Here is a 25,971-nt window from a genome sequence, read left to right on the forward strand (position 1 = left end):
CCTTCTCCCAGGAAGCTGACTAACTGAAAAATCTCAGAAATCCCCCCCCAAAAGTATATTCTAAGAAGTTTCAACTCAGCTATACATACTCTTGTGCAGAGAAGACGGTGAGGAAGTTCATAGAATGCTCTTTACCACGCACAATAATTTAGGTCAATAATACTTCAAAAAACAAAGATTTAAAAATTGTAGATAGGCACCAATCAAGCTTTGCTGCAAGGAAAGAAGTAAAATACTGAAATGGTTTAATATTGAAATTCTATTCCCACCCCCCAACATATTAATGAGTTTCAAAAGAGTGTAGCTTTTGTTTTGTTTTTTGTTTTCACTTTGCCCTTCAGAAGCTGTTCCACTGAGTAAGGATGTGGAACTGATAAATATTGCATTTAGGTTTGGCATTGATGTATGCCCAGCATCCTATGGTTGCCCTTAATTGATTTGGGTTCTGAAATGAACATGCATTAGAGGCTCCTAATGCAGCATGCTGTTTGGGAGACTGCTCCTTCATTTGTGATTTACAACATTGCTGCTAAATTTGGGAGGAGAGGCGGGAATCAGCAAACAAAGCTGCACATGGAGCTAGTATAAAAGGGCCTTTATGCTGGTTTAGAAATATCATATTCACTTCCATTCCTTATTATTTCAGTGCAGTCAAAAAGTGATGTGGGGGGAAACACTGCCATACTTGTGTCAAGCTTCTTTGGGAGTTATTTGGAGAGAGCCAAAGATTCTTTAAATATTCTTCCTCTTTCAAGAGGGAGCTGATTATTCTCCTGCACCCGAAGGGCAGTGCTCGTCTGAGTCTGACAGTTTAGAATTTTAAAAAAACTGCTGTGGATGGATAAAGAGCAATCTTAATCTCTTTTTATTTAAATAGATGGTTAACCAAAGACAATAGCACACTGCTTTTTAAAGCATTTTCATTTACTGACTTTTCTGAAAATGTGAGCCATTCGTCTTGATGCCCAGAGCTGTTAAACTGTCTGCTGTTCAAGGCACCGGGCATTCTGTTGAAACACTTCCATGTCAGTCATCACCGTCCTGCAGAATTCTACGCCATGCGTACAATTTTCTGTTGAATTCTGCCGCTTTGTAAAACATTGTTATTATATAACAATTTAATAGAAAACATTGCTTTCTATTAAAACAGTGTATCAATCTGGTGATTTGTTTAAAGCAATTTGTTTCAAAGGCATTTTTACATATAATTCTTAAATGCATTTTAAAATTGCCAGTTCAGCTGTCAACACAGTTTACAACTGTAAATAGGTGGACAGTAAGTACAAGCTGTGCCTGAATTATTCTTTGGTCTTGTGGCTATTTTTTTAAAATTTATAAACAGAAAAACAGAAACCTAAAACCCATTATCAAGGGTTGAGAATAATTTGCAAAGATTCAATGCTCAACTTGTATCTGGAAGGAAATGCAATATCTTCAAAGAAGGCAATTTGTCTAACATGAATAAAGCAGATATCTTAAGGAAGCACCTGTATCCCTGAGAGAGCCTGTTGTGTAAGCTTACCAGTCCAGCTGTGAAAGCTCATGGAGTTAAAACAATTAGTATACTATGCTAGACTTTTTTGTTTGATTGATTCATTGCAGACTGTAGTGGTTCAACTGATTCCAACAATAACATTGTTGACTCATTAAAATGTTAATGATGATAACAACGTATTTCTATTTCTTCCAGGCAATCCAAGTTTTATTGTATGGTATGTTTATGGATGCCCTACTCAAAGCACTCAGTACAACACAAGAATGGATTGCATGAATGGATTTTAATTCTCACCAGGGCAGCTTGCTGGTGCATGTGTCAATGAGATCTGAGAGGCTATCTCAGCACATCAATGTTTATACAGTATCAGAGGAAACATTAAAAGCTGGATGTTAATAAAGCAGCCTCAAACATAACTAATGGACATTCTGGCTCTGAGCACAGTAGTAGCAGTCACAGCTGCTATAGAAGTAGTGATGCTTCCTGTCTGTACTTTATCTGCATTTGACAGGTTTTTTATTTATTTTTTTAATGTTGAGTTTCCAGGCTTACCCCAGTGATTGAAGAACCAAATAATACATGTAATGTTCTTTTTGCCATCTTGTACCCCAGTGCTGTGTAGAAAGACATATTTTGGCCATTGTAATTCAAAGAGCAAGACTTCTACATATAGGCGAAATGAATCCATGTTATAATATCACTTAATAACACTGTAAAACAAGGGAAGGGTTTTGTTAATATCAAACAATGTTTCTGATTTACTTCATGGGAGGCTTGGGACTTAGCTGCACGATAGAATTTGGAGTCACCCAAAAAGATCCTTCTTTGGGGCGTTGTTCTCAGCCAGATGCACTTGCCCTTTTATCCCTCTTTTTTATTTGTATGCGCTCTAGATAATGTGGCCTAAGGTAGTAGTATGGCATGGACTAGATAACAGCTCAGTATATTAGGCTCGGAATTAAGAGGCTCTTCCTACTGTAAGAGAAAGTGTGGGACGTCTAATAGGTGAAAGGAGAGGCAAAGAGAGGAAGGATTTGGGTAGGAGACAGACATGTAAGATGGGTTTGGAAAGTGCCCCAAACAGAAGTGGGAAATAGATGCCTGTTACACACACATATGCATACATGCACATTGAATCAATTTCACATTTATATTTTGTGTTTTTGTGGGTATACATTTCCAATTTACATGTCTTTGTACAATTTTGAGGAGTGATATGGAGAATGATTAATAAGGTGTTGCAGGGGTCAAAGCATGGACAGAGGAAGGCTGTTGTGTTCCAGAGGCGCCTCAAGGAAAAAACTAACTACACTATCAGAACATCTCAACAGCAGAACATACTAGCAAGTACCAGTAGTGATGATGTCATGATACTTGGATGGTGGAATTGCAACAAAGTTGGGGTTGTAGACAGACATGAAATTTGGGAGGCTAGTCGGGAACTCCAGCAGCAGACTAGGAGAATGAGACAGAAAGATGAAATGAAACAGAATGGATTTTTAGGAGTGAGGATATCTCCTTGATTCAGTTGAATTTGAACTGAATCCTTATACAAACCTGCTGAAGCTTCAGTCCTTGGAGTCTGACAGCAGTAGTGCAATGTCTTAATTTGCTATGATTTAAGTGACTTTAAAATACAATCTTGCACATGCTCAGAGCTTTCATTTTTTAATCTGGGTTGGTAAACTGTATTTTGTTTGTCTTTTCCTCTAATATATCAAATGTAGAAGCATTTATGAAACATCATGTGGCAGTTACAGGATGGGAACAAGGAAACAAAACAACTTTATTTATAATAATATACCGTCTATATATCTGTCTGATCTCTCTCTCTCTCTCTCTCTCTGTGTGTGTGTGTGTGTGTGTGTGTGTGTGTGTGTGTAGCATTAAACCATTAAGTCCAGGGTCTAAAATTACCTTGCACCACTGGAGTGCTCCTGGCATGTTGGTGACTTTAGCTGTCTGGGTAGTACATAGAAAGGACTAAAGCTGCAAGCCAGTGCCGAGATTTGAAAGCAGGAAGTATAGCAAAAGAAAATCATTCCTCATTTGTAATTTTCTCTTATTTTCAGAATGAAGGGGAGAGACTAGAGGCAGATGATGCATTAATATATGAAGACTTAGATGATGCAGAACATGGGGAAGAAGAATCTGAAGAAACCACAAAATTAAAACTGCTGCGTAGAATTGCCTCAATAGCTTCAAAAGTGAAGGAGATTATTGGCAATATTATAACCACAGCTGGAAAAGTTGTTGTTACGATTTTACTTGGTACAACAGGTGGGTTCTCCTCTTTTGAACAATTCCTCAAATCCCACAGGGATTTTAGCCCTTCCATAGTTAAAGTAAATATATTGCTGATTTTATTTACATGAAAAAATAATTTTTGTTGCTTAATTTGTTACATTAGATACAGTTGTAGAGCCATTACTTCTAGCAATTTTTTTAGAACCAATTATAGACAAATTATGTCTATTTAAGAAGTGAAATGTCATTAGATGCTGTGGTTTTTTAATTTACCTTGGTGTTTACCTCATAGAATGTATGTCTTTAAAAGCGAATGATACCCAATAGAATATTTAATATTTAAACTCAAGTGGTAGTGACAGAACTGAATGCAAATGTTCAGATATTCAAACCTCCTCCCCCCCCCCCGAAATGCAATATAGGTATGATTAACTTAAATTATCTCTGGTAGCCTTTTCAGTTGACACATATAAATCATTCATATAAATGCCTTGGGGATTTTGTGGTGATGGAGGGAACCTATTGATATCAGTCCACAATCATGTTTTCACCTACAGTGGTACCTCGGGTTACATACGCTTCAGGTTACAGACGCTTCAGGTTACAGACTCCGCTAACCCAGACATAGTACCTCGGGTTAAGAACTTTGCTTCAGGATAAGAACAGAAATCGTGCTCCGGCAGGGCGGCGGCAGCGGGAGGCCCCATTAGCTAAAGTGGTGCTTCAGGTTAAGAACAGTTTCAGGTTAAGAACGGACCTCCGGAACGAATTAAGTACTTAACCCGAGGTACCACTGTATTTTAATTAAATAATCAGTTCACATTTTGAGATGGAATGAAATGTACTTACCATGAATAATTTTATCCAGCTACTTGCAGGTCTCCCATAAACTTCAATAAAAGTAGAAAAAATGTATTTGATTTTAGTTAAAGTGACCTTAGGGATTTTTTTCAACAACTAAATTTTCAAAGAAGTTGATTTTAAGTCATCTTGTTTAGCTTTCACATTGTAGACATATCATGAGTACAAAAGAGAATAATTGTCCTCCATTTTTTCATGTAGGAATGATGTTGCCATCGCTGACTTCAGCTGTGTATTTCTTTTTATTCTTGGGTTTGTGTACATGGTGGTCCTGTTGCCGAGTGTTTGATCCGCTGATATTCAGCTGTCTCTGTGTGTTAATGGCTATATTCAGTGCAGGCCACTTAATTGGACTTTACCTGTACCAGTTACAGTTTTTCCAGGAAATTATTCCACCCGATGACTTTTATGCCAGGTAGGATATTCTTATTCTTATTCTTCATTTGCATCTTTCAGTAAATGGGACTGTGACAAGAAAAAACAGCAAAAAGATTGAGTCACGTTGTGTGAGATATGCAAAATGTATAAATGAAGTAGTATGCAGTGAAGTATTTGAAATTTATATGTCAAATGCTGGGTTAAAGAGACATACTTGGTTGTATCCAGTGGTTGTGGGAACGGGAGGCAGCTCCTGCAACTCATCTTCCCCTTCTTTCCCTGCAGCTGCCTGGACCCTCCTGAAAAGCATCTTCAGAGGGTCAGGGCTGCCTATGAAGCATTGTGGGCTGTGCTTTCCACGACTGCAGTGGGAGGGGGAAATTGCCTGAAAGTGAGGAGCAAGGTGGGGCCTAAGCAAATTTCTTACAGGAATTAGAAAATGCGTCTCTCATAGGAAAGGATGGTGTCACCTGAGCAGATTCTCTGTGTTCAGCTACTGTTAAATTCTTCCTTAGTTTCTTTGATTTCTCATGTTTTACATTTGTTGACACTTATCTGTCAAATTTGCTGTTTCTGTACTGTGGAAGTTGGCATTCTCAGCAGCAAGAAAGTGTTTTCATCTGTGAATTCGAGAAGGTGTGTGATGATATAAGTGCTTTTCTGCCATCTACAGGCCAGAAATTATTTTTGTTACTCTTTCAATGAGGTTTTTAAAAAGTACTTAATTTGTTTATATAAGAATGCATGGTGCAGTTTTTCAATAATCTTCTATATCTAGCATAAATGTCATTTAAAGCCTATGTATGTGCTTTAGCTAGTATTTTTTAGGAAAAAGTAAGGTAATTATAACTAGCCATGCTCCAAGGATAATATCTATTTTGTAATACCCAAACGTTGTATCCAAAAGTACACGTTTAAAATTGGGACCCAATTTCATAAACCATTTCAACCAGGGAAGGTGATCAACATTGGATAAACGCCACACATATCTTCTGTCTTCTTTGGTAGGTTTTCCCAAATAATTTTCTTAAGTTTTACTTTAATAACAAGGTAAAGACAAAGAGATTTGCCAACTTCAATCCACAAACCAATGTCATAACTACATTATAGTATAATGAAAATATAGAAGTCATTTTTGCTCTGATAGTACTATTGAAATTTATATATTTTATTTAACAAAACGTATTTCATTTAACATTTGATGAAAAATTGTGCAGCAGTGTTGCTAGAAGATCATAGTATCCAGGAAGCATGAAGGCACCAGCAATGGTGTCTCACAAGAGGGAGAAGAGGCACCTTTGCAAGGTGAGCTGATTGCTCAAAGAAGATTAGAAGTCCCTGATTTTGGCAGAGGGCGGGCCAGCTGCTCCAAGTGGTGTCACAGGCCAGATCTATGTAGCTTGTGAGTTCACCACTGGTTTAATCTATCTGAATATGCCAAAACCATGGGATTAGGATTCTGCTTTGTGGATGCAAATGGCTTAGTCTCCCTTAAAGTCAACAAGATACTGTAATTCCCTAATAAGTTGTTGGTGACTTTTCCATCTCTCTTTTTAAATAGTGTAATCCATCTGGGACATGACTTTTGAAATTATGTTTGGAATAAATAATAAAGCTTTGAATCTGTACAAAGTGAAATTAGTTTACCTTGCCTACCTGAAGAAATTTGTCAATCCCTGTGCTTTGTGGAGTTGCTGAAAAAAATAGTTTTTTTTAAAGTAATGCACTCCAGAGTATGAAACTACTTACAATAATCCTAGTTTGCTGTGTAGAGTAAGACTGCTGTCTTTTTAATTGGCTCAGCTACTGAGAACCTGTAACAAAACATCTTGAAAGAATCCTACCTTTCAGAACAGCACATGCCTGAGGCTATTGAATATTTTTTTGAAAATAAAGGCAAAAAGTAAAGGCAAGAGATTAACATAATAGTGAGGATAATTGCTTTCTTTTGTTAACAAAGGGATAAACTTACATTTCCAACTACATTGTCCTAACCAGTGGCGTAGCGTGGGTTGTCAGCACCTGGGGCAAGGCAAGTAATTTGCGCCCCCTAACCCTCGCTCTCTCTCCGCACCGCACCGCACGCCTGGCACGCCCCCCCCTCCACAGTGGGCGGCGACCCGGCGGCTCGGATCGGATCGGATTCTCACAGCCAGCACTGCAGTGAGAGAGAGTGAGAGAGCCAGGTAGGGGCAGAGAGCTGCAAGTGCGAGCGCCCCCCCCCAGATGTTGCGCCCGGTGTGGCCAGCCCCCCCCCCGCACCCCCCACGCTACGCCACTGGTCCTAACCAGTTTCCAAAAATTTAGCTGCTACAAATCTCCTAGGCACCCTTAACATATATTTAGATATGCTGGTCACCATTTTTTAATATAATGATATAAGTGCGTTTCAAGCAGGTTTTCAAAATCCTAGTATTCTTACAGATTAGTTCAGCAAACATGAAATATACTGCCATTAAATCCAGCAAATGACTGGCACACTTCTGAGAAGACACAGTATTTTACTGCTTGGCTCTGAATACATATTCCACAAGCTGCAGAATAGGTTTCCATCATTATGCCTGCAAGATTTTCTACTGTTCTGACTTGTACTTTAAATACTAGTGTCTGAGTTTAATACAAATTACTTAAGTTATTGGACCAAATTATATTTGCATAATTTATTTTATATTTGATGAACTTGCAGAATTTGGCTTTCGGTGTTATGGAATATTTGTTTAACTATTGACAGAGCAGAAGCAGCACTGCCAACCTAATGCGAAGCTAGTGGAAAGTATGCAAGGAAAGAAAGGTTGTTGGAAATTTGGAACTGATGCGGAAACATTTAAACTTGACTGATGGAAAGCAATCCTCTTCATTTTGTCAAACTATAATGAAAAGAGAGGAAAACAATATGCATTTAATTATTTGTATAACTAGATGTCTTGTACGAAGACCAACACTTCTTTGGCTGAAGCACTGAATGAAATTTCATTATAAAAATGCGATTGCAAGAGTAAGATGATCTTGTTCACCTATACTAACTTTTTTTTTTTAAAGATGTTTCTTGATTTTTGAGAATATAGATGTAAAAGGTCAGAAAGATGTTCAAATAAATGAAGATAAAATAAAAAACTGTGAGTGAAGTACAGAGGTTCTTTACATCATCTTCAATATTAAGAAATAAATATGGAGAGATGATTTTACATCAGAATGAAATCAGATCAGAAACAGAATATCATTGGCTATTGACAATCATACCCACAATTTTATTTACGTTTTTTTAAAAAATTAAAAAATAAGCTGCTTTTGCAGATAGGTTCCTCTCAAATCTGCCAACAGCAATATAAACATTAAATTAGAATAATATAAAAATATATTACTATATTAAAATTTTGAAAATACAAGGTGGGGAACAAAAGTCACCACAGTTACTCAGATCAGTAGCTACTGCCAGGGGAGAGAGGATCAGTCTAGCTGTTACAGGTTTTTTCATTAGAAAAGTACTTCAGAGTTAGCTGATAACTGCAGGTTTGGAAAGAGACTGAGGATGCCTTCAATACATTGTCAGCACTCAGCTCCCTAGCAACTGCTCAATAACTGCAATTATTCAATTTCTTCACCTTTTTTGATGGCTCTATCCTCATCTGACCAGTCCCAAAATCCTCAACACTTAAACTGAGCATTGTAGATGAGAAAAAAAGAACCCTGTTCAGTTGTTTATCTCTGGCACTTGTTGAAGGCAGTGAGCAAAAGTAAAGAAAGCAAGTGGGAATTCTTATATTAAAAAAACTGGAAATTAATTGTAAATGATGCAATAGGTGTGGAATCAGTAAAAGCCAAATTGGGTAATACCAGCTAATGGCTGAAAGGCTTTCCTCACCCCCAGTCTCTTGCTCATGTTTCCCATGACTATTTCAGAACTAGAATAGTCCCACACAGTCTCAGACTGGTCCTACATTATGAAGATCCAAAGTTGACCCTATCTAGTTGAACCTCAATTTGTGATGCTAAAGTATTTGAACTAAACACATATTTCTCTTAACCGTTGTAGAAACGTTTTAAGGCACTTTCCTGAGATGTACCAGAAATAGGGATATTTTGCTCTGAAATAGATCGAAATTAGATAAATGTTCTGTGGTATGTAGCCACCAGCCCTAATAAAGGAAAAATACCACTCACATTTGCAGATGCTTCAAAGCTTCAACCTATTTGACGTGTTTGTACAATTAATAGCAAAGCAGACAAACCCTCCCATGTGCCATGTACTGGTGTACCTTTTCTTCTAAAACAAATTGGCTATAGATCATGGGCATTATTTTGCAATGTTCAAAGAACACTGACCCAATGAGATTAATGTCTGTAGCTGAAGAGTTTAATTTGCTATGCAGCCTTGAAATTTGATGCCTCCAGTTTCTTTTGGATGACAGTTGCTAGGCTCTTCAGTTGATTTTGATTCATTATGCTAGGACACTCCAGGATGTACCTCTTAATTCCAAAATACACCTCCTAATATAGCTTTCCTGCACGCTTCATTTGTGTTCTTTCTCATAGTCTCTCCTGTGTTTGAGGTTTATTGTAGGAACTGCCTGTTCATCATTTTGTAGAGCAGAAATAATGCTCTTTGACACTTCTCAAACATCTCAAAGTAGTATTTTACACCAGCTTGGTGGGCTTTTTGAGTTAACCATGTAAGGCTCTGAACTACTTTTCCTAAAGGCACATAATTTGCACCGTTTTTTTAATTTGCCCACAACCTGATGTCTCAGACAGGTTTCTAGAAATTTATCGAGTCATACTTGGAAGTAATTCAAAGAAGATAAAAAAGCTCTTTCAACTCACCGCTTTTTTGTAGCAACCTTTTGGCTCTTAAAAGAATATGTGCCTTTAATCAGCTTCTGCTGGTACAACAGCAGCCATTACCAGGTGGGGATAGCTTGCTCACAATAGTCCATGCATTGGTAACTTCAAGACTGGATTACGGCAGTACATTGTATCTGGGGCTTTTCTTGTAATTGATCCATGAACTGCAGTTAGTACAGAATGCTGTGGCATAATTGCTGACGGGAGGTATATTTTCCATGAACCTGAACTAGATCTAATCTGTTTTTTAAAAGATTGTCGTGAATGTTAAGCGGTATTGAAGCAGCCATTATACTGAGGCAGCTCACAGTTGCCACCTCTGCCCCTCCACTGCCTTTTCGTCTCACCTCCTGCTGGACTGTTTGTTTGCTACAATTGCAACAAAATGGTGCAGACACAGCCAGCTGAGCCACATTGCCTTCCTTCCTCAGTATGCAACATTGATGGGTGAGAATGGTACTGCATTGGAGGTGGTGACAAAGGGGTGTAGCAGTAGTGAGGCAACAGCAGGGAGGAGGAGGAAGGAAAGGGCATCCCAACCACAATGTCTCTATACAACACTTACATAGCATAAATTAGGCTGGCATGAGGCATGTATAAGACACCTAAGACTGCTGCCTGTCAGTTACTTTGGAAAAGCAAATTGGGCTAGCACTGTATGGTTAAACCATGTCTCCTGCAGCAGTACCCTTGAAGTCTTGTTAAGCAAGATTTTTTCTGATGTGTGTTGGGTGCTTCTAAACCAGGAGTGAGAAACTAAATACAGCCCTCTAGTTTTCTCTATCTGGCACCTGAGACCTGAGGCCAAGCCACATCTCCTCCTCAGGTGACATCTCTTGCTGACTTTCCTCTTAATTGTAAAAATCATATCTCATCCAACCCATTCTGATGAGTATATTTATAGAAGCTGAAAGATTAGGACCAGCTTGGACATAGTTCTGTTAGCAAGATGCACTCTCTTTCTTTTTCTTTCTCTTTGTGTAGGCTTTTAAAAAAATAAAAATGTGGAGCCCACTGCCTACAAAAATCATCAACACATTTTTGATCAAAAAGAAAGTGGATGAAAACATATACCCATTATCCTAAAATCTGTTGAAGCTCGATAGCCAGATTTCCATTCTTATTATTTTTATAGAACATCTGGAAGGTGCTCTCAAGTCATTGTAATGGTGTAGCCCCTTGTAGATCACTTTATTTATCACTTCCTCACTAAGTTAAAATAGCTTTGTAGAACAAATTTTCAAAGTATAAAAAAATCTGGATTAGTTCTTATTACCACTCTTCAGAGCTTTACTTAAGAGCCTCAGGGAACATAAGATGGCACTTCACTAATTGCATGATTTGATATAAAATATATTTTGTGTTGTTAGTGCCTATACATCTAGGTAGCAATAAAATGCTAGTAATGGCTTGAGATAACCCTTTGCAATCTATATGGATCCCTGTGCTTGCATGTTTTAATCTGGGTGGTCTTCTCTCTAGATGATAGCAGGGAATATTGTTCCTTGTGCTTAATATTTCCTGTAGGGTATAGCAATAGAGGGAGCACCTCCCATCACAATGTCTACTCAGAGCCAGAACTGGAAGTGAGTGTGCATAGCTGCAGGCGATCACTTGCTGTGCTTCTGGGTCAGAAGAAGGTGGTGACACAACCTGGTTTGGCTAAGCAGGAAGGAAATAGGGTATGCAATGTGCTTGCATCGCAACAGAACTACTTAGGGTTATTTGACAGTATAGATCTTTTGCAGGTGTCAGAATCTAAGAAGAGGACATTTTTTGTTGTTGGCAGATTAATACTGCTTGAATGAAATGCAACAGCCAGACAGCTAATTCAAGAAATATGCTGTCTTGATATCCTGGATCTACACAGCCAAAACAATCTATTATCTTTTTTAAAAGTTGAATATTGAAATCTTGCTGTAACCATAGCAGGTTTGACGGCAAATAAAAGTCCATGGTTGATTCTAGTTCATGTTAAATAAATAAGTCTTGTGTGTTATTGTTGCCTGCCACCAAGTTTGTTAAAACAAGAGTCATAAAAAGTTAACAATGAATAAATGCATAAAGCAACACCAGCCTCTATAGAAAACATACAAGGAAAACAAACTGATAAGTAACACTAGATAAGTTTGTGACTGAGCAACATTTGGGTTTGGTTAATGCTTATGTTTTGCAGCATTTTCAGGATGTAACAGATTTTCTTTTGCAGTTATCTCTGAAATAATGGTTCATATTTTTTTCCACTTCAAAACATGACACAACTATATAACTAACTACTTGCAACGCCCCCCCAACCCTGCTAACTTCAATTTTCAGAAACAAATGTCCTGTAGAAAATGAAAAGCACAAAACTTGAAGCTGCTAAAAAATAATAATTGTAATAATAAGTAATAAAGCAATATTTGATTATCTTTCTCAAATACAAAAGAAAAATTAATAAAGCTGTGCCTGTCAAAGGTCAGTACAAGGAGCATGGATGGCGCTGTGGTCTAAACCACTTAACCCTCTTGGGCTTGCTGATCAGAAGGTTGGTGATTTGAATCCCCGTGACGAGTTGATATCCCGTTGTTCTGTCCCAGCTTCTGCCAACTTAGCAGTTTGAAAGCATGCCAATGCGAGTAGATAAATAGATACGGCTGTGGCGGGAAGGTAAACAATATTTCCATGCGCTCTTGCACTCGTCACGGTCCTCTGTACGCCAGTAGCAGTTTAGTCATGCTGGCCACATGACCCAGAAAGCTGTCTGTGGACAAACACCGGCTCCCTCGGCCTGAAAGCGAGATGAGCGCTGCACCCCATAATCGCCTTTGACTGGTCTTAACCATACAGGGCTCCTTTACCTTTACCCTTATTACTGTGCCCCTCTGGGGTCTGTAGCCTAGGCTGCTGCCTAGTTGGCCTAAATAGCATTCTCCCTGATTACATGATTGACATTTACCCACTGGCTTAAAATTAGAGTTTTATGTTCAGCCCCTCTGCATTTCAGATTAGTTCTGTTTAATAGAAAAAGTGTTGCCAGAAGGAATGTTATAATAGTGCTGGTTTTACCATTGCCAGCAAAGCTTTGATTCGGTTAAAGCAATGGAAACTAGGACTCAGTAGAAAAGAGGTATAGAGGAATCTGGGAATGAGCAATAAAAAACATGATATTTAAACAAAAGTAACAGTGTTTGTGTGTGTTTGTGTGTGTGTGTGTGTGTGTGTGTGTGTGTGTGCGCGCGTGCACGTTTGTGTGTGGACACACGCGCAGTATTTTCTTGACTGTAACAGTGTATTTGTATAGTGTTACTATATACACTATAGCAAGCATCCCCAAACTTGGCCCTCCAGATTTGGTACCACAACTCCCATCATCCCTAGCTAACAGGACCAGTGGTCAGGGATGATGGGAATTATAGCCCCAAAACATCTGGTGGGCCGAGTTTGGGGATGCCTGCACTATAGTTACAAGAGGGATAGCACTTTTGATTTTTAAAGTACAAGCACTGTCACAGCGAGCAAGAACTCTTTAGTTATGGCAGTGATTTCACAAGTGATTGAAGAAAACCTTATACAGACCCTAACATAGGAGTTTTTGTAACCTGTGGGTATGCGTTTCTTAGTATGTAATGTAGAAGAAAGTCAATAGAGGTTTCTAGATTGCTGCTGTTTAATTATGGTTAACTGGATTCCAGCATTGTGGACAAATGCAGTCATGACATTGCATATGTTTTATAACAAAATGCATTTTTTATCATAGATAAACATTGTATCCATACAATGTCATGGGGATTTAGAGTTTGTGGCTTTTTATTTGTGGAACGTGGTGATACTTGTCAGAGTATAATGGTTAACAACATTGGATGACCTCAGTCATTAAGTAATAACGTACTCAAGTGACTTGTGATGGATGTTTGCGTATGGAGACAGTCATTCTGTTTTGTGAAGATAAATTCTGATGAAAGAAATGTATCAGTAGTTAATAAGAGAATTATACTGACATTGCCTTGCAGGATTGTTCTGTACATATTGACGTAATAACCTATGTATCTGTGTGAAATCTTTTCCATACTTACATTACAGATATATTTATATACAGTACCTGAAACATACGATGTCATTTAGAAAGCATACAATCCATGTGTCAGAAGTGCTTGCACAAATTTAGAAAACTGAAAATTGAATGCATCTTCTTGAAGTAAAGCTGTGCTGCTTTTCATGTATTAGAACTGTTAATAATTTCTTTCTTCAGTGTCACCATTTTTTATTAAATTGTTTATAATTATTGCATTTGAGTATTTGACATAGAGGATACATAGCAGGTGTTACCGTATATGGGAAGAAATGTGGCAGTACTAACTAGATTATTCTTGAGCAGGATTTGCAAATCTTCAACCTCTTGGTTAAGATAGAAAGTATGGTTAGCATTGATACATGTGATCCCAAAGCTGGTTCCCCCCAATCTGTGGCTTTTAAATAAGATTTCTATGTGAACCTTTAATTAAAATTTAAATTCTGGGCTGTAATTATACACTACAAGAATAAGACAGCAGAAGCAGCAATAATAAATAAATAAAAATTGGTGTGTGGGGTTGGTACAGGTGGGCACCTGCTGAAATCCACATTCCTGTAGAGGGCCCTCTGCCAATAAGCCACAGCTAAGGTGAGACCCACAAATGCATATCATGTGTGGGAGTAAGCCTTCTTTTCTTCCTGTTACCCCCCAACACCTCTTATCTCCCCAGTTTAAGCCTTTTTTTGGGATGGAACCTGCAAGGAGACATGAATATTAGCAAAAGTAGGGTGCATGCCTCCATTTTCAGATGAACCCATCTTAAAGTAGTCTGGTCTTTGCGATGATAGCTATATCCACAGTTGGCTACTCTGATGTAGGTGGAAATAGAAGAAAAACGTTTTCCTGTTTTTTTAGAGAACAGCAATATTTCCACTCTTACATCATTATGCACTTTAATGCTAAATCAGTATCTTGCATTTATCAAGGTCATAGGCTGTGAATGTGTCAGGAAGAGCAGATCACAGCACATATACACCAGAGACATGATTGCATTAATTCAGTAAGCTTTTGCTGGGGAAATGAATTGACAGAGCAACAATGTGTCAGCCACCTGTTTTTTTGTTTAGTTTTTACTATTTTCCAGTTTGATGTTTGTTTAATGTTCCTCAGAACAGTAATAAAGTTATTCGTGGCTTGTATAACCTGAAATACTGCTCATGTTATGGCCGCTCTGTAGATTGGTTATGAATATTCATTTACCCTTGGAAAACACAAAACTTTTCCTTTTCTGCAAACTTACAGAGATAATCACACACACAAACTAATTGGGGAAGAGCAGGAGATCTTTGCTCAGCCAGCTCCCTTAATTGGGTCCTGCAAGCAGCCATCTTATTGAGAAACTCTTTCAAAAGTTTAATGCAGCTGCATGAACATACATAGGGCACGCCAACACCGAAGTGACTGCAGAAGCCAGCTGGTTATATGGTGGCTGTGCATCGTCATTGAATCTCTCATAGGCATGAACCTACTGGATCAGAGTGCAGCTGGTAAGAACTTATGCCCATGACTGAGGGCAGAGGCTCACCATACAGTTAAAGCATATCCAACACACGTTTAAAGCACATGACTTCTTCAAAGAATCCTGGCAATTACAGCTTGTTAATAGTACTGGGAATTGTGGCTCTGTGAGAGGCAAGACTACTGTTTAGAGCAGGCTTCCTCAACCTCAGCCCTCCAGATGTTTTGAGACTACAATTCCCATCATCCCTGACCACTGGCCCTGCTAGCTAGGGATCATGGGAGTTGTAGGCCAAAAACATCTGGAGGGCCAAGGTTGAGGAAGCCTGGTTTAGAGGGTTCTTTGTAGGAAGTCATGGGTTTTAGATCTGCATTGGATGTGCTTTAAATGTAAGGTGTGGACGAGCTGTTATATGCAACAGCTTTGCATCACTACATACGCATTAAAACAATTTGCACATGGGGACCAGTGATTTAAATCTAATTGACACTAGAATTGGTAAAATTACTCAGAGGCATCTCTTAGAAGGTTGGCAAACTCTAGTTTCTTTAGTACACCAAATAAAACAAAGTTTTAAACAATGAAACTAAAGAGAAATGTTTCCCAAGAAAAGAAGACAAAGCAGGTAATATCTTCATGCTTAATTATATTCACACACAAAAATGTAGAAGTTGAATGAGGTCTCAGTTACCAAAGGCAATAGCCAGAATGATTTGCTAATCCGAATTCCTGATACAATTGTAGGGACTTTGTGCTGACTGAATAAGAAGCCATGAATTCAGACAGTCAGAATGTCTTGATAATGATAATCTGTATTGTTTATGTAGTGCCTCCTGTTTTATCATTTCAACAGATTATTTGGTGTCACTTCAGTTATTCAGACCAACTGTTCAAGCACTTGGAAAATTATAACTAACCAAAAGTTGTTTTGGTATCACCATACTAGCCCCATCTTGGTGCTCCTGTTATACTATACCCTAGCAACTCTCATTCGACTTTGGCTCCATGAACCTATTGTACAGGTAAAATAACTCTCTTCATTCTATGTAGTAATGAGAAAATCTTCAGGAAAAGAGTGTAGACATCATTTCAGGAAGCAGCAATATTTGTGCATAAAATTTAACAAATGTGCATTGTGAATTACTAAAAAGAGATGACCTGTTGTATGTAATTCAGGGCAGAACTACATGTTAGTAGAAAAATTATTAACCCAGTAATTTCCTTATGATGTAAATGCCAGGGGTGGGCACTTCAAGGAAGACAGAGTAGGCTAGAGAGAGTGCTTTGCACAATGGAGGGTTTGTTCAGATGCTCACTAGCTCAGTAATAGCTTATATGTGAAAAAAGTAGTACCTTAGAGACCAACTAAGTTTGTTCTGGGTATAAGCTTTCGTGTGCATGCACACTTCTTCAGATACCTTATATGTGGTGTGACATAACATGGCCTTTATGAGTGCATGCTCTACTTATTCATTGTGGTGATGTATGCTCTGGATGAATATTCTTACACACTCATGTGTCATTTGCCTGACCCTTGTAACCTCCCTGTCTTCTCCATGCCCATGAGTGAAGGGGCAGTAAACATGTAGTAAGTATATTGTGCTGAGCTGGTCTGCCCATGAGGCAAGGTGAAACAACAGCCTCAGACAGCAGGATCCACAGGGGTGGCAGGTCCAGACGCCAAGGAACACATTGTCCACCACTGTTGGCCCTGTTACTGTGTGTGTGTGTGTGTGTGTGTGTGTGTGTATGTGTGTGTGTGTGTATATATATATATATATATATATATATATATATATATATATATCCATTGGTGGAACAGATTCCCCTTCTCCCTGCAGCCTGCTGCAAACATCCAAATTCTTCTTTAGAGGGTTGGGGGGAAACCCTGGAGGAGATGGGGAGCTGCAAGGGGCAGGTGAGTAAGAAGAATTGCAATGTTGCCCATGAGTAATGTTGGCAAGATGAGGTTACAATTACCTGTTGATGTTTGCAGTGTTGCTTAAACCTGTCTACCCAAAAATGTGTTGAGATTGATTAGTCTTCATACTTGTCTGAAAAGTTCATATGGGCTTGACCAGGAAAGAAATATATTAAGCTAAACACTGCCTAGATTGTAAACTGCCCTGCAATCCTTGGATCAGGCTTCCTCAACCTTGGCCTTCCTGATGTTTTGAGACTACAGTTCCCATCATCCCTGACCACTGGTCCTGCTAGCTAGGGATCATGGGAATTGTAAGCCAAAAACATATGGCGGGCCGAGGTTGAGGAAGCCTGCCTTGGATGAAAGGTGGTATATAAATTTAATCCTATTTATCTTGGCAAGAAAATCCCCCTCCCCCATTTTTAAAGCGAAACTTAGCAGCTAAATAACTGGTTATTCTGGAGTTAACATAGCCATTTGTTCTTTAGCATATACCTGATGATGATGATAAATCTGGTAACAGGGAAGAGGAAACAGACTGCATTCATGTCCAAATGACTGCAGAAAGAAGGCGCAGTTTGTGGTATACAAGCCGCTACACAACTGATGAAAGAAAAGTAAGGTCAAATATAAAGTAGTTGGATTATAATTATCCAGTTAATGATCAGGAGTGCCATGTTTAATGTTTCTGACTTTGTATGATGATACAGTTTGTACAATTTTAAGCACAACATAGGAGCGAATGTTGCTACAAGCACTTAAAAAATACAAATATTGCAGTATAAACATACCACTTAGCATATCCTGATTTTACCTAGTCTTTTGGTTTTCAAACATTTGACATAAAAGCTGCATAAGAGTTGTTTTAGGTGGGCTTGTGTGCATCTAGTGGGAATTTTGACTGCTTTTCTTTTAACAATAGCCTTCTATGTAGCTTTGCAGGATTTCTCAAAAGTAGTTAGCATCATTATTGTGTTTCAGCTCATTTGAACCTTTGACTAGAAACAATGTTGTAGTCTGGGAAATATATGTTAATAATAATAATAATAATAATAATAATAATAATAATAATAATAAAGTGGCAGTGGCGGCAGAATAGTAGTAGAAGATATGCATGCAGTGATTAACACATTCCTCAAAGCAAATGGTCCATTCGGAACCAAAGCCTAAAGCTATTAAGAATATTTTACGCTTCAGCTATAATTCTTAACTAATAAGCTATTCTTGCCTTGCTTTTGCAGCTTCTGTCAATGACTCAAGATGATCACAAGCCATCTGATGTTAGTACCATTGTCTCATTTTTGGAGTTAATTTGCACTGTGAATTTTTATTATATTGTTGAGAGATAAGCCTTGTTCACACATTACTCACACAAAGGGACAGAGGTACAGTCCAAAGGGACTGTGGGGACATGTGGTTCACCCCATCCCCAAGGCTATGCTCCTCCCAGCCCTCATGTGTTGAGCAGCAACATCTAAAGCAATGAGACCTTTATATCCTTTTAGCCCCCCAGCACATCTTCTAAACACCTGCTGAAAAAAATATCTTCCATTTGGCTTATGAGGCTTAATAACATGGTTTGCTGTTGTATCACTATGTATTGTACTACTCAGTTATTCTTACAATATTGTGATTATATTACTGATTTTTATTTTGTATTTAATAACAATTATTTGCTTCCCTGAGACGTTTTGTTAATGGGAAGCCTACAAGTTCTGGGTTGTATCCAATACTGCTCCAGCAGAGTTTCACTAGCACAACAGAAGTTCAGTTTCCTTTCCTCCCCCTGCACATCCCCAAATCTGGTCCTAATGGTCTCCCAACTGTACAGGGGTTAGAGGAAACAGGAAGTTCCATTGTGTGCATTGAAGTATGTTGTACTAGCAGAGCTGCAGTGTTGGATACAGCCCATAATGAATAATAACAGGCACAACAACAGCACCATCTGGCTCAATAGAAGATCCTAGCCTTTCAAGTTATCTGCCTGCAAACAGCTTAGAAGCAGAAGTAGATGTGTGACTTCCTGCCAGACTTTGAGATATTTTGAAATAGCTGGGTGCCCACAACCACTCTTTCTATTATTTACAGTTACAGATAGGTAGCCGTGTTGGTCTGCCATAGTCAAAACAAAAAAATTTTTTTTCCTTCCAGTAGCACCTTAAAGACCAACTAAGTTAGTTCTTGGTATGAGCTTTCGTGTGCATGTATCTGAAGAAGTGTGCACGCACACGAAAGCTCATACCAAGAACTAACTTAGTTGGTCTTTAAGGTGCTACTGGAAGGAAAAAAATTTTTTTGTATTATTTACAGATCATGGGCAGCATCCAAATAAACAGTTCTGCAAGTGCAAAGGCTTTTGACTATGCAATGGAACTGCCTCTAAACCCCCTAAACTTATTCTGGGGGTTACTGCAACCCTCTGGAAAAGATATAGGTAGAGCCTGGGGACAAGAGGGGGTCGTTTACCTTTACCTTTAGGACAGTAGTGTTAGACCAATTTGGATGTTGCATTTTGTAATGTGTGAGAATTGTATCATGTAATAGTCGATATTTAATGTGTATGGCAACTGTGGATAGATTACTATGCGTCATTGATATTTTTGACAATAAAAGTGATAAAAATGTATTGTGTTTATTTTAAAAGGATTCATTTTCTCTAACTTTAATTAAACAGGTTCTTCTAGTAACAGTGAATGGTACACCTGTAGACTATCAGAGCATACACCCATTGTGTCCCATGGAGAATGGGCCTGCGAGGGTAGATATGTATTCAAGACCGCACTACAAATGGGACCCAACAGTTGATGACTTAGGTAGTAGTGAAAATTGTTTGGGAATAAACACTTGTTCTTTTTATGTCCATTTTGTTCTGTCCCACATGCCTGATACGAATACATTGTTATAAGAAGTGTGGTTGGCTTGGCTATGAGCAATGAATACATGATTTTGGTGGGCAGAAAAAAGTCCTGTTGTGTGGCTCAGTGATGATCCAAACACATGCCAATTAGCACCTGCTTGAATTAATTCTGGGATCTACTGGGAATAAATGAGTACCCACCAGCAAGCATACCCCACTTACACTAAAGTGCCCTTTCTGCATTTCCTGAGAAGTCCAAGCCCCTCCTCTTTTCAGCAAGGGGAAGAACACATTGCTAATAGATTATGTAGAGAATATCAAGAATGTTCCTTTTGGGCATTTCCTGAGAACTTCCAAGCTCACTCACTTTAGGATTGGTAAGAGTGCCTTGCTGAAAGCAGAAACACCCCAATGACTGTTCCTCCACCATGTGACATGACAGTTCATTAACTCAGGATGTCCTAGGAACTCCCCACCCATGTCTTTTGTTGTGAATTGTCCCTCATGTCCTTGTGAAAAAGCCTCTTTCACATTTAGAGTGAGACAGTAAGATAAGTTTTTCCCATGAGTTGGAGCAGAAGGCACCCCCACTTTCTTCAACCTGTGAAGAAATATATTTTTTTGTATTCTGGCTTAATCTTCCCCACCCAGAGTGCTCCACACTTCTCTGTAGTTCAGTCCTCTGCACAGAAGATTGCTCCACAAGTTGAGATTTTTGAGATGCTTCCAGGAGACTGATACACAACACACTTTCTCAAATCATACCACCCCAAATATAGACTATAAGAGCATGAGTCTTTCTTTCCTCAGCTAAGCCTTTAGTAGAACTTCCTTTCTCACCTCTCCCTGTGCTTTCCTAACTCCAAGCCATGTTCTTTATTTTGTTTCAAGACTAGTCAGGAACCCTTTGCAGAGAGACAGCAGCTAACAACTTTCTAAAGGACAAGGCTTTTCTGTTTTTGAACAATTTAGTGACTTTGGCTGAGCTGCCACCTTATTGGCCAGCCCACCACTTCCTGAGTCTTGTTAAAGAGAGGGATTCCCATTGTGCACAGATATAGATAGATATAGATATAGGTATAGGTATAGATATATAGATATACACAGTACTACAAATTTACACATCCAATTTTAATTACCAAGCATCTGAATATTCTATACTATGATAGCCACTTCTACCATTATCCTTATGAGAAAAAGAGGATTTGGAGCCTCATGGTCGTACCATGAATAGATCCAAAAGTTCAGTTAACAGAAATCTAACATAAATAGAAATCTTCCATGAACAAGACAATCCCCAAAAGGGAGCCTTTGAATACAATTCATGTAGAGTTTTGCAACTCATGCAGTTCTTTTTGTGCCCTCAGAAAAGAAAGAGGAAGAAGAGGATGAGGAAGAGGATGAGGAAGAAAATGTTGAGGAAGAAGTGAATCCCAAAGTTCATGCAATGGTCACAGTTTTCCATTTTATCATGAAGCAAAGTTATGTTTGTGCTCTGATTGCCATGATGGTAGGTTATATAACATCTTTGTTATAGCTCTGATAACAAATGTCCATTTTGGTAACAAGACTATTTTGTGGTCAAAGTCCTACAATTGATCATTATAATTGTTACTCCTTTTAAATTTGTAATTTTTCACTCAGCATTAGAAACAAACATGCTTAATCTAATGAAATATTTCCCTCATGTTAATGCTCTTATTCTTCAACCATTTGTGTATTGTCCCTTGGAATCCTTTATCTGCTGTAATGTAGAAATATTACTTTCATTACAACTTCCGTTTGGTCCTGAGGTAGTAAAGAGCAGGAGTTTAAATTTGTTGTTAAATATGTTGTAGTCCTAAACAATCCAAATAAAAGTTACCCTGATTCATGCTTAGGGTTGTGCTCAATTATGTCTTTGTGCAAACCAAGAAACATGGTTTAAAGCAAACACTGATTAAATAAGCCAGCTTTATAATTCATGGTTTTAAGTAAGCTTATTTTGAAATTGTTAATTGATCTCTAGATAGTATGGGACAGCAAGCTGTGATTCTGTAAGAATAGGATGCTGAAGTAACAGGATGCTGGCCTTTGATCAAACAGGGCTCTTCTTATAAAAATGAAACTAAATGATGCAGAAGTTCTCCTGACCATGTGGAAGAAGGATGGTGGGGAGCTCGCGAACCTGAGGCTTTCCGATTATGTAAAACTCGGAACTCAAACTAGGTCATCTTTTTTTTAACAATCAATCAATTTTAAGCTAACAGTAAATCATGGTGGTTTTAAAAAAACCCATATTAAATTCCAGTTATTAGCTATTTATGCCATTGTCTATATTAATATGAAAACACATGTACATTGCTAATCTTTGCTGGATTTTCAGATGACTGGACTGTTTCTGCTGTTGCAATATAAAGACATAAAATAAAGGAGAAAAGTGCCTCAGTGTTAACTGTAATTCTCCTAGAAAAACTTATCAGTTGTGAAAGTTTATGTCAGCTTTACAAACAGCAGCTTCCCAGTTCTCAATAACTAATGGGAATAGGATACACCTCTGACTTAGAAACTTAGCACTGTTAATAAAACCATATGCTTTCATGTTTTCCTTTTATTGGACATAATACTTCCATTTCTTTTTCTTTTCTCTTAAGGCCTGGAGTATTACTTACCATAGCTGGTTGACATTTGTGATGCTGATATGGTCCTGCATACTTTGGATGCTGCGTGACCGAAGAAAATACGCTATGATCAGTTCACCTTTTATGGTGGTATATGGAAACTTGTTATTAACATTTCAGTACATTTGGAGTATTGATCTGAATGAGAATGAACTTCCAACGGTTTCAGGATTTCTAGAACGGAAAGCTCCTACAGAATTAGCATCAAAGGTAAATAATGTTTTAAAATGGAATCAATCTGAAGCCAATGAGATCCTCAGTTCATACAGGATTTTACATTAGAAGTAAAAGAAGTGAAAGGATTGTTGTTGAAAAAATACAATGTGTGCAAGCTATGAGCAGGATCTAAAAAGTCCTGTATGTGTATACCTAAAGCACCTCTGTATGGGTATACCTGGTGTGCATTCAGATGTGGGGAATATTGCATTAGTTTCCTTGATTTTAATGCTCCTGTTTCTGTCCCATCTTCTAAAATTCCTTTCACATAGTACCCGTTGCGTTAAGGAACTGTGACTTCTTGACCAATATAACGGCATGTCACACTGAATTTCATTTACACTAATGGGAGTGGAATGGCAGAACAATGGCACCATCCTTGGACAATGTCACTATAGCTCCACTCTTTCCACACATACATGCTTCTGTTCTCCCATTATTGATCTATGAAAACAGCAGGAAATAAATTCATACTAGTATACTGCCCAAGTTTCATAACTTTACTGCTACAATTTTTTGGCTTAACCAGGGTTGCAAACAGATTATTTCTGCCACTAATTAACATGGGAACGAATGCTAAACTTTCACTATGTTATACTAGATTTCAAGAAGTGGCTTTTATGTTGTGTGAAAGCTCAAATATATCACATTTAGTAGTCTTTTTTTCTGAAGCAAAGTAGGTACAAAATGTTTCATGAATCCCACTATTGCATTTCATTATTCCTTTGTCTCACTAGCCTAAGCACCTTCATTATGATGCACTAGATTCTCTCTCAAAGTGAATTCTGTACTACTTATTCCCTGCTGGCTACTCCTTAATTTATAATGAATGTGAAAATGAGCAAACACTATATTATCTTCTCTCAAAGGCAGCATTAGTGCTCTTAAAACAGATTAAATGGTCCAGAGGTTCTGTTGGATATGTTGTACACTTTCTCTCATTGATGCTATAAATTTCTCTCAAGAGATTTAACTGCTTTAATATGTTGCCAGCAACTTTGCCATAAACTTTGATTGGCTGCTTTGTAAAATGTCTTATCTAAAAGTAGTGGCTATCAGAAAAATGAAATTATGGTATCAGCAAAAAAGATAAATGTATACACCATAGTAAGTGAGTGACAAACCCTAGATATATTTCACTGAATAAAAGACACTCTGTGGGTTTAGACATAAATTTAATTTTGCTTTCAATAGAAAATGACAGATAAATAGAGCATAATGCTCTCCGTTTCGTTTTTCAAAGTATGTGCTCTTAGATAGAAAATGAGTTGCTTTGTAGAAGAGACTGCTCTCCAGAGAGATTTTGAAAATGGAAGCACAGTGAATATTCTGTGTAGGCATTTGTATGTGTTAGAAAATGCAAAAGAGAAAAAGGAAGAACCATGAGATACAGAACCTAGTCAGGCACAGAGTAAATGTGCTTATCGCTGTCTTTGGGAAGGGAGAATAAAGTGCTGTTTCACTTATTCTTTATACATGAAGGCACCACCTAAGCCTCTGAAGATGAGGTTGCACAATGCTCTATTCTATTCTATTTTTATTTTATTTTATTAATGTTTATATACTGCTTAACTACATTAATCTGTGAATGTTGTAACCACCTTAAAAGTACATAATCCTACATGTTTTAAAAAAAACTGTTGACAATCAGTGAAGAATTAAGATAAAGCATTCTAGAGGCAAAGTTGGGTAGGAATTTGGCATGGGTGGTATGGTTCTCACTGACAATGCAAGGCACAAAACAATCAGGGAACGACAATTTTTTTAAAACACTACCTTTTCCCTAAGTAGGTGAGAGTGCTGCTGGCTCAACAATCCAGGGGATTAAGGGAAACTGACTACAAATCAATTCTCAAAGGACAGGACATAACATAACATAAAACATAACATAACATAACATAAGGGAGAGTGCAGGCACTGGATAGTTGTGTAGTCTGTTATCAAAACCATAAGTAGAACCTGCAAATCACTGAAAATAGAGATTGTGTTATTGTACGAAGTACATCAAGGATATAAAAGTATCTCAACATAACTAGAAGATGAGGACCTGTTTTGCACCCATAAGCAAGCAGAATCCTGCCCTCTTTGTCTTTGTCTCTGTCTCTCTGCCTCTCTGCCGCTCATAAAGAAAAGGAAACTAAATTAGAAGCAAAGTAGAGGACTGGAGAGTTATCTACATTTCTCTTCTTCCACCCGAGGCAGCCATGCCCAGTTGGCTGGCAAACTGAAAGCAAAAGGCACAAACAGCACTGAACAAGGAGTTGTTCACTGAAAGTCATTTGTGTCCATGGTTCATGTCTTGTTACTGGAGTAGAGCTGAAATTTCTTATGGAAAAAAGGGTAATTTTGCAAAATTTTCTCTAAATTTAGTGACCATCGCACAAAAAATGGTGGGGAATACTTAGAGAAAATTCTGTAAAATGAAACTAGATCTAGAGCTTTGTGCACAATGGTGGCCGGGTCACCAACATAGTTGTTGCAACATCAAAACAACAACAAAGCAAATCCTTATAAAATGACAAAGAAGCTAATGGTTCTCGCAAATTCTTTGCCCACAAATCAGGTGGAGAGTTCTTGGAAGGAATTTGTGTAGAGTTATATTAGTAACAGATGAAAAATGGAATGAAAGGTATATAGTTGTCTCATTTTACCATTCATCCCCAAATAAAAGCACAGTCTTAGCATCAAGATGGCTCTAGAGACATTTGGGGGCCAGATTATGTTGGCAAATGTCTGGAAGATGTTCAGCAATATCATCCATTTCTCACAAATTATTAACAGCAGGAATGGAAACCTGTGGCTCTCCATATATTCATAAACTCTTAGGTGCCATCATCCCCAAGCAGCATAGAATAGCATGATGGAAGCGGTAATCAAACATCTATAGAGGCACTGTTGCCCATCCTTGAATTACAATGTCAACCAGAGTGTGTCCATCTCGTAAGTACAATGTCGTAGGTAATTCTATTAGATAATGA

The 25,971-nt window shown here is 38.1% G+C and overlaps 1 protein-coding gene across 5 annotated transcripts in view; it reads left to right on the top strand.

The window, feature by feature from the left end:
* The window catches only part of PIEZO2 (piezo type mechanosensitive ion channel component 2), a 213,865-nt gene that overhangs the window by 127,793 nt on the left and 60,101 nt on the right, over positions 1 to 25,971 (top strand). For all 5 annotated transcript variants that reach the window (XM_083622436.1, XM_083622440.1, XM_083622438.1 and 2 more), the window contains exons 6-13: positions 3,568 to 3,775; positions 4,805 to 5,018; positions 16,190 to 16,358; positions 17,749 to 17,877; positions 18,502 to 18,540; positions 19,935 to 20,073; positions 21,485 to 21,627; positions 22,751 to 22,987. In XM_083622436.1, the coding sequence (XP_083478562.1) occupies positions 3,568 to 3,775; positions 4,805 to 5,018; positions 16,190 to 16,358; positions 17,749 to 17,877; positions 18,502 to 18,540; positions 19,935 to 20,073; positions 21,485 to 21,627; positions 22,751 to 22,987 (1,278 nt within the window). The remainder of the gene's footprint in view (positions 1 to 3,567; positions 3,776 to 4,804; positions 5,019 to 16,189; positions 16,359 to 17,748; positions 17,878 to 18,501; positions 18,541 to 19,934; positions 20,074 to 21,484; positions 21,628 to 22,750; positions 22,988 to 25,971) is intronic.

The sequence above is a fragment of the Podarcis filfolensis genome, assembly GCF_964270895.1.
Source record: "Podarcis filfolensis genome assembly, chromosome: 7".
Classification (NCBI taxonomy): domain Eukaryota; kingdom Metazoa; phylum Chordata; class Lepidosauria; order Squamata; family Lacertidae; genus Podarcis; species Podarcis filfolensis.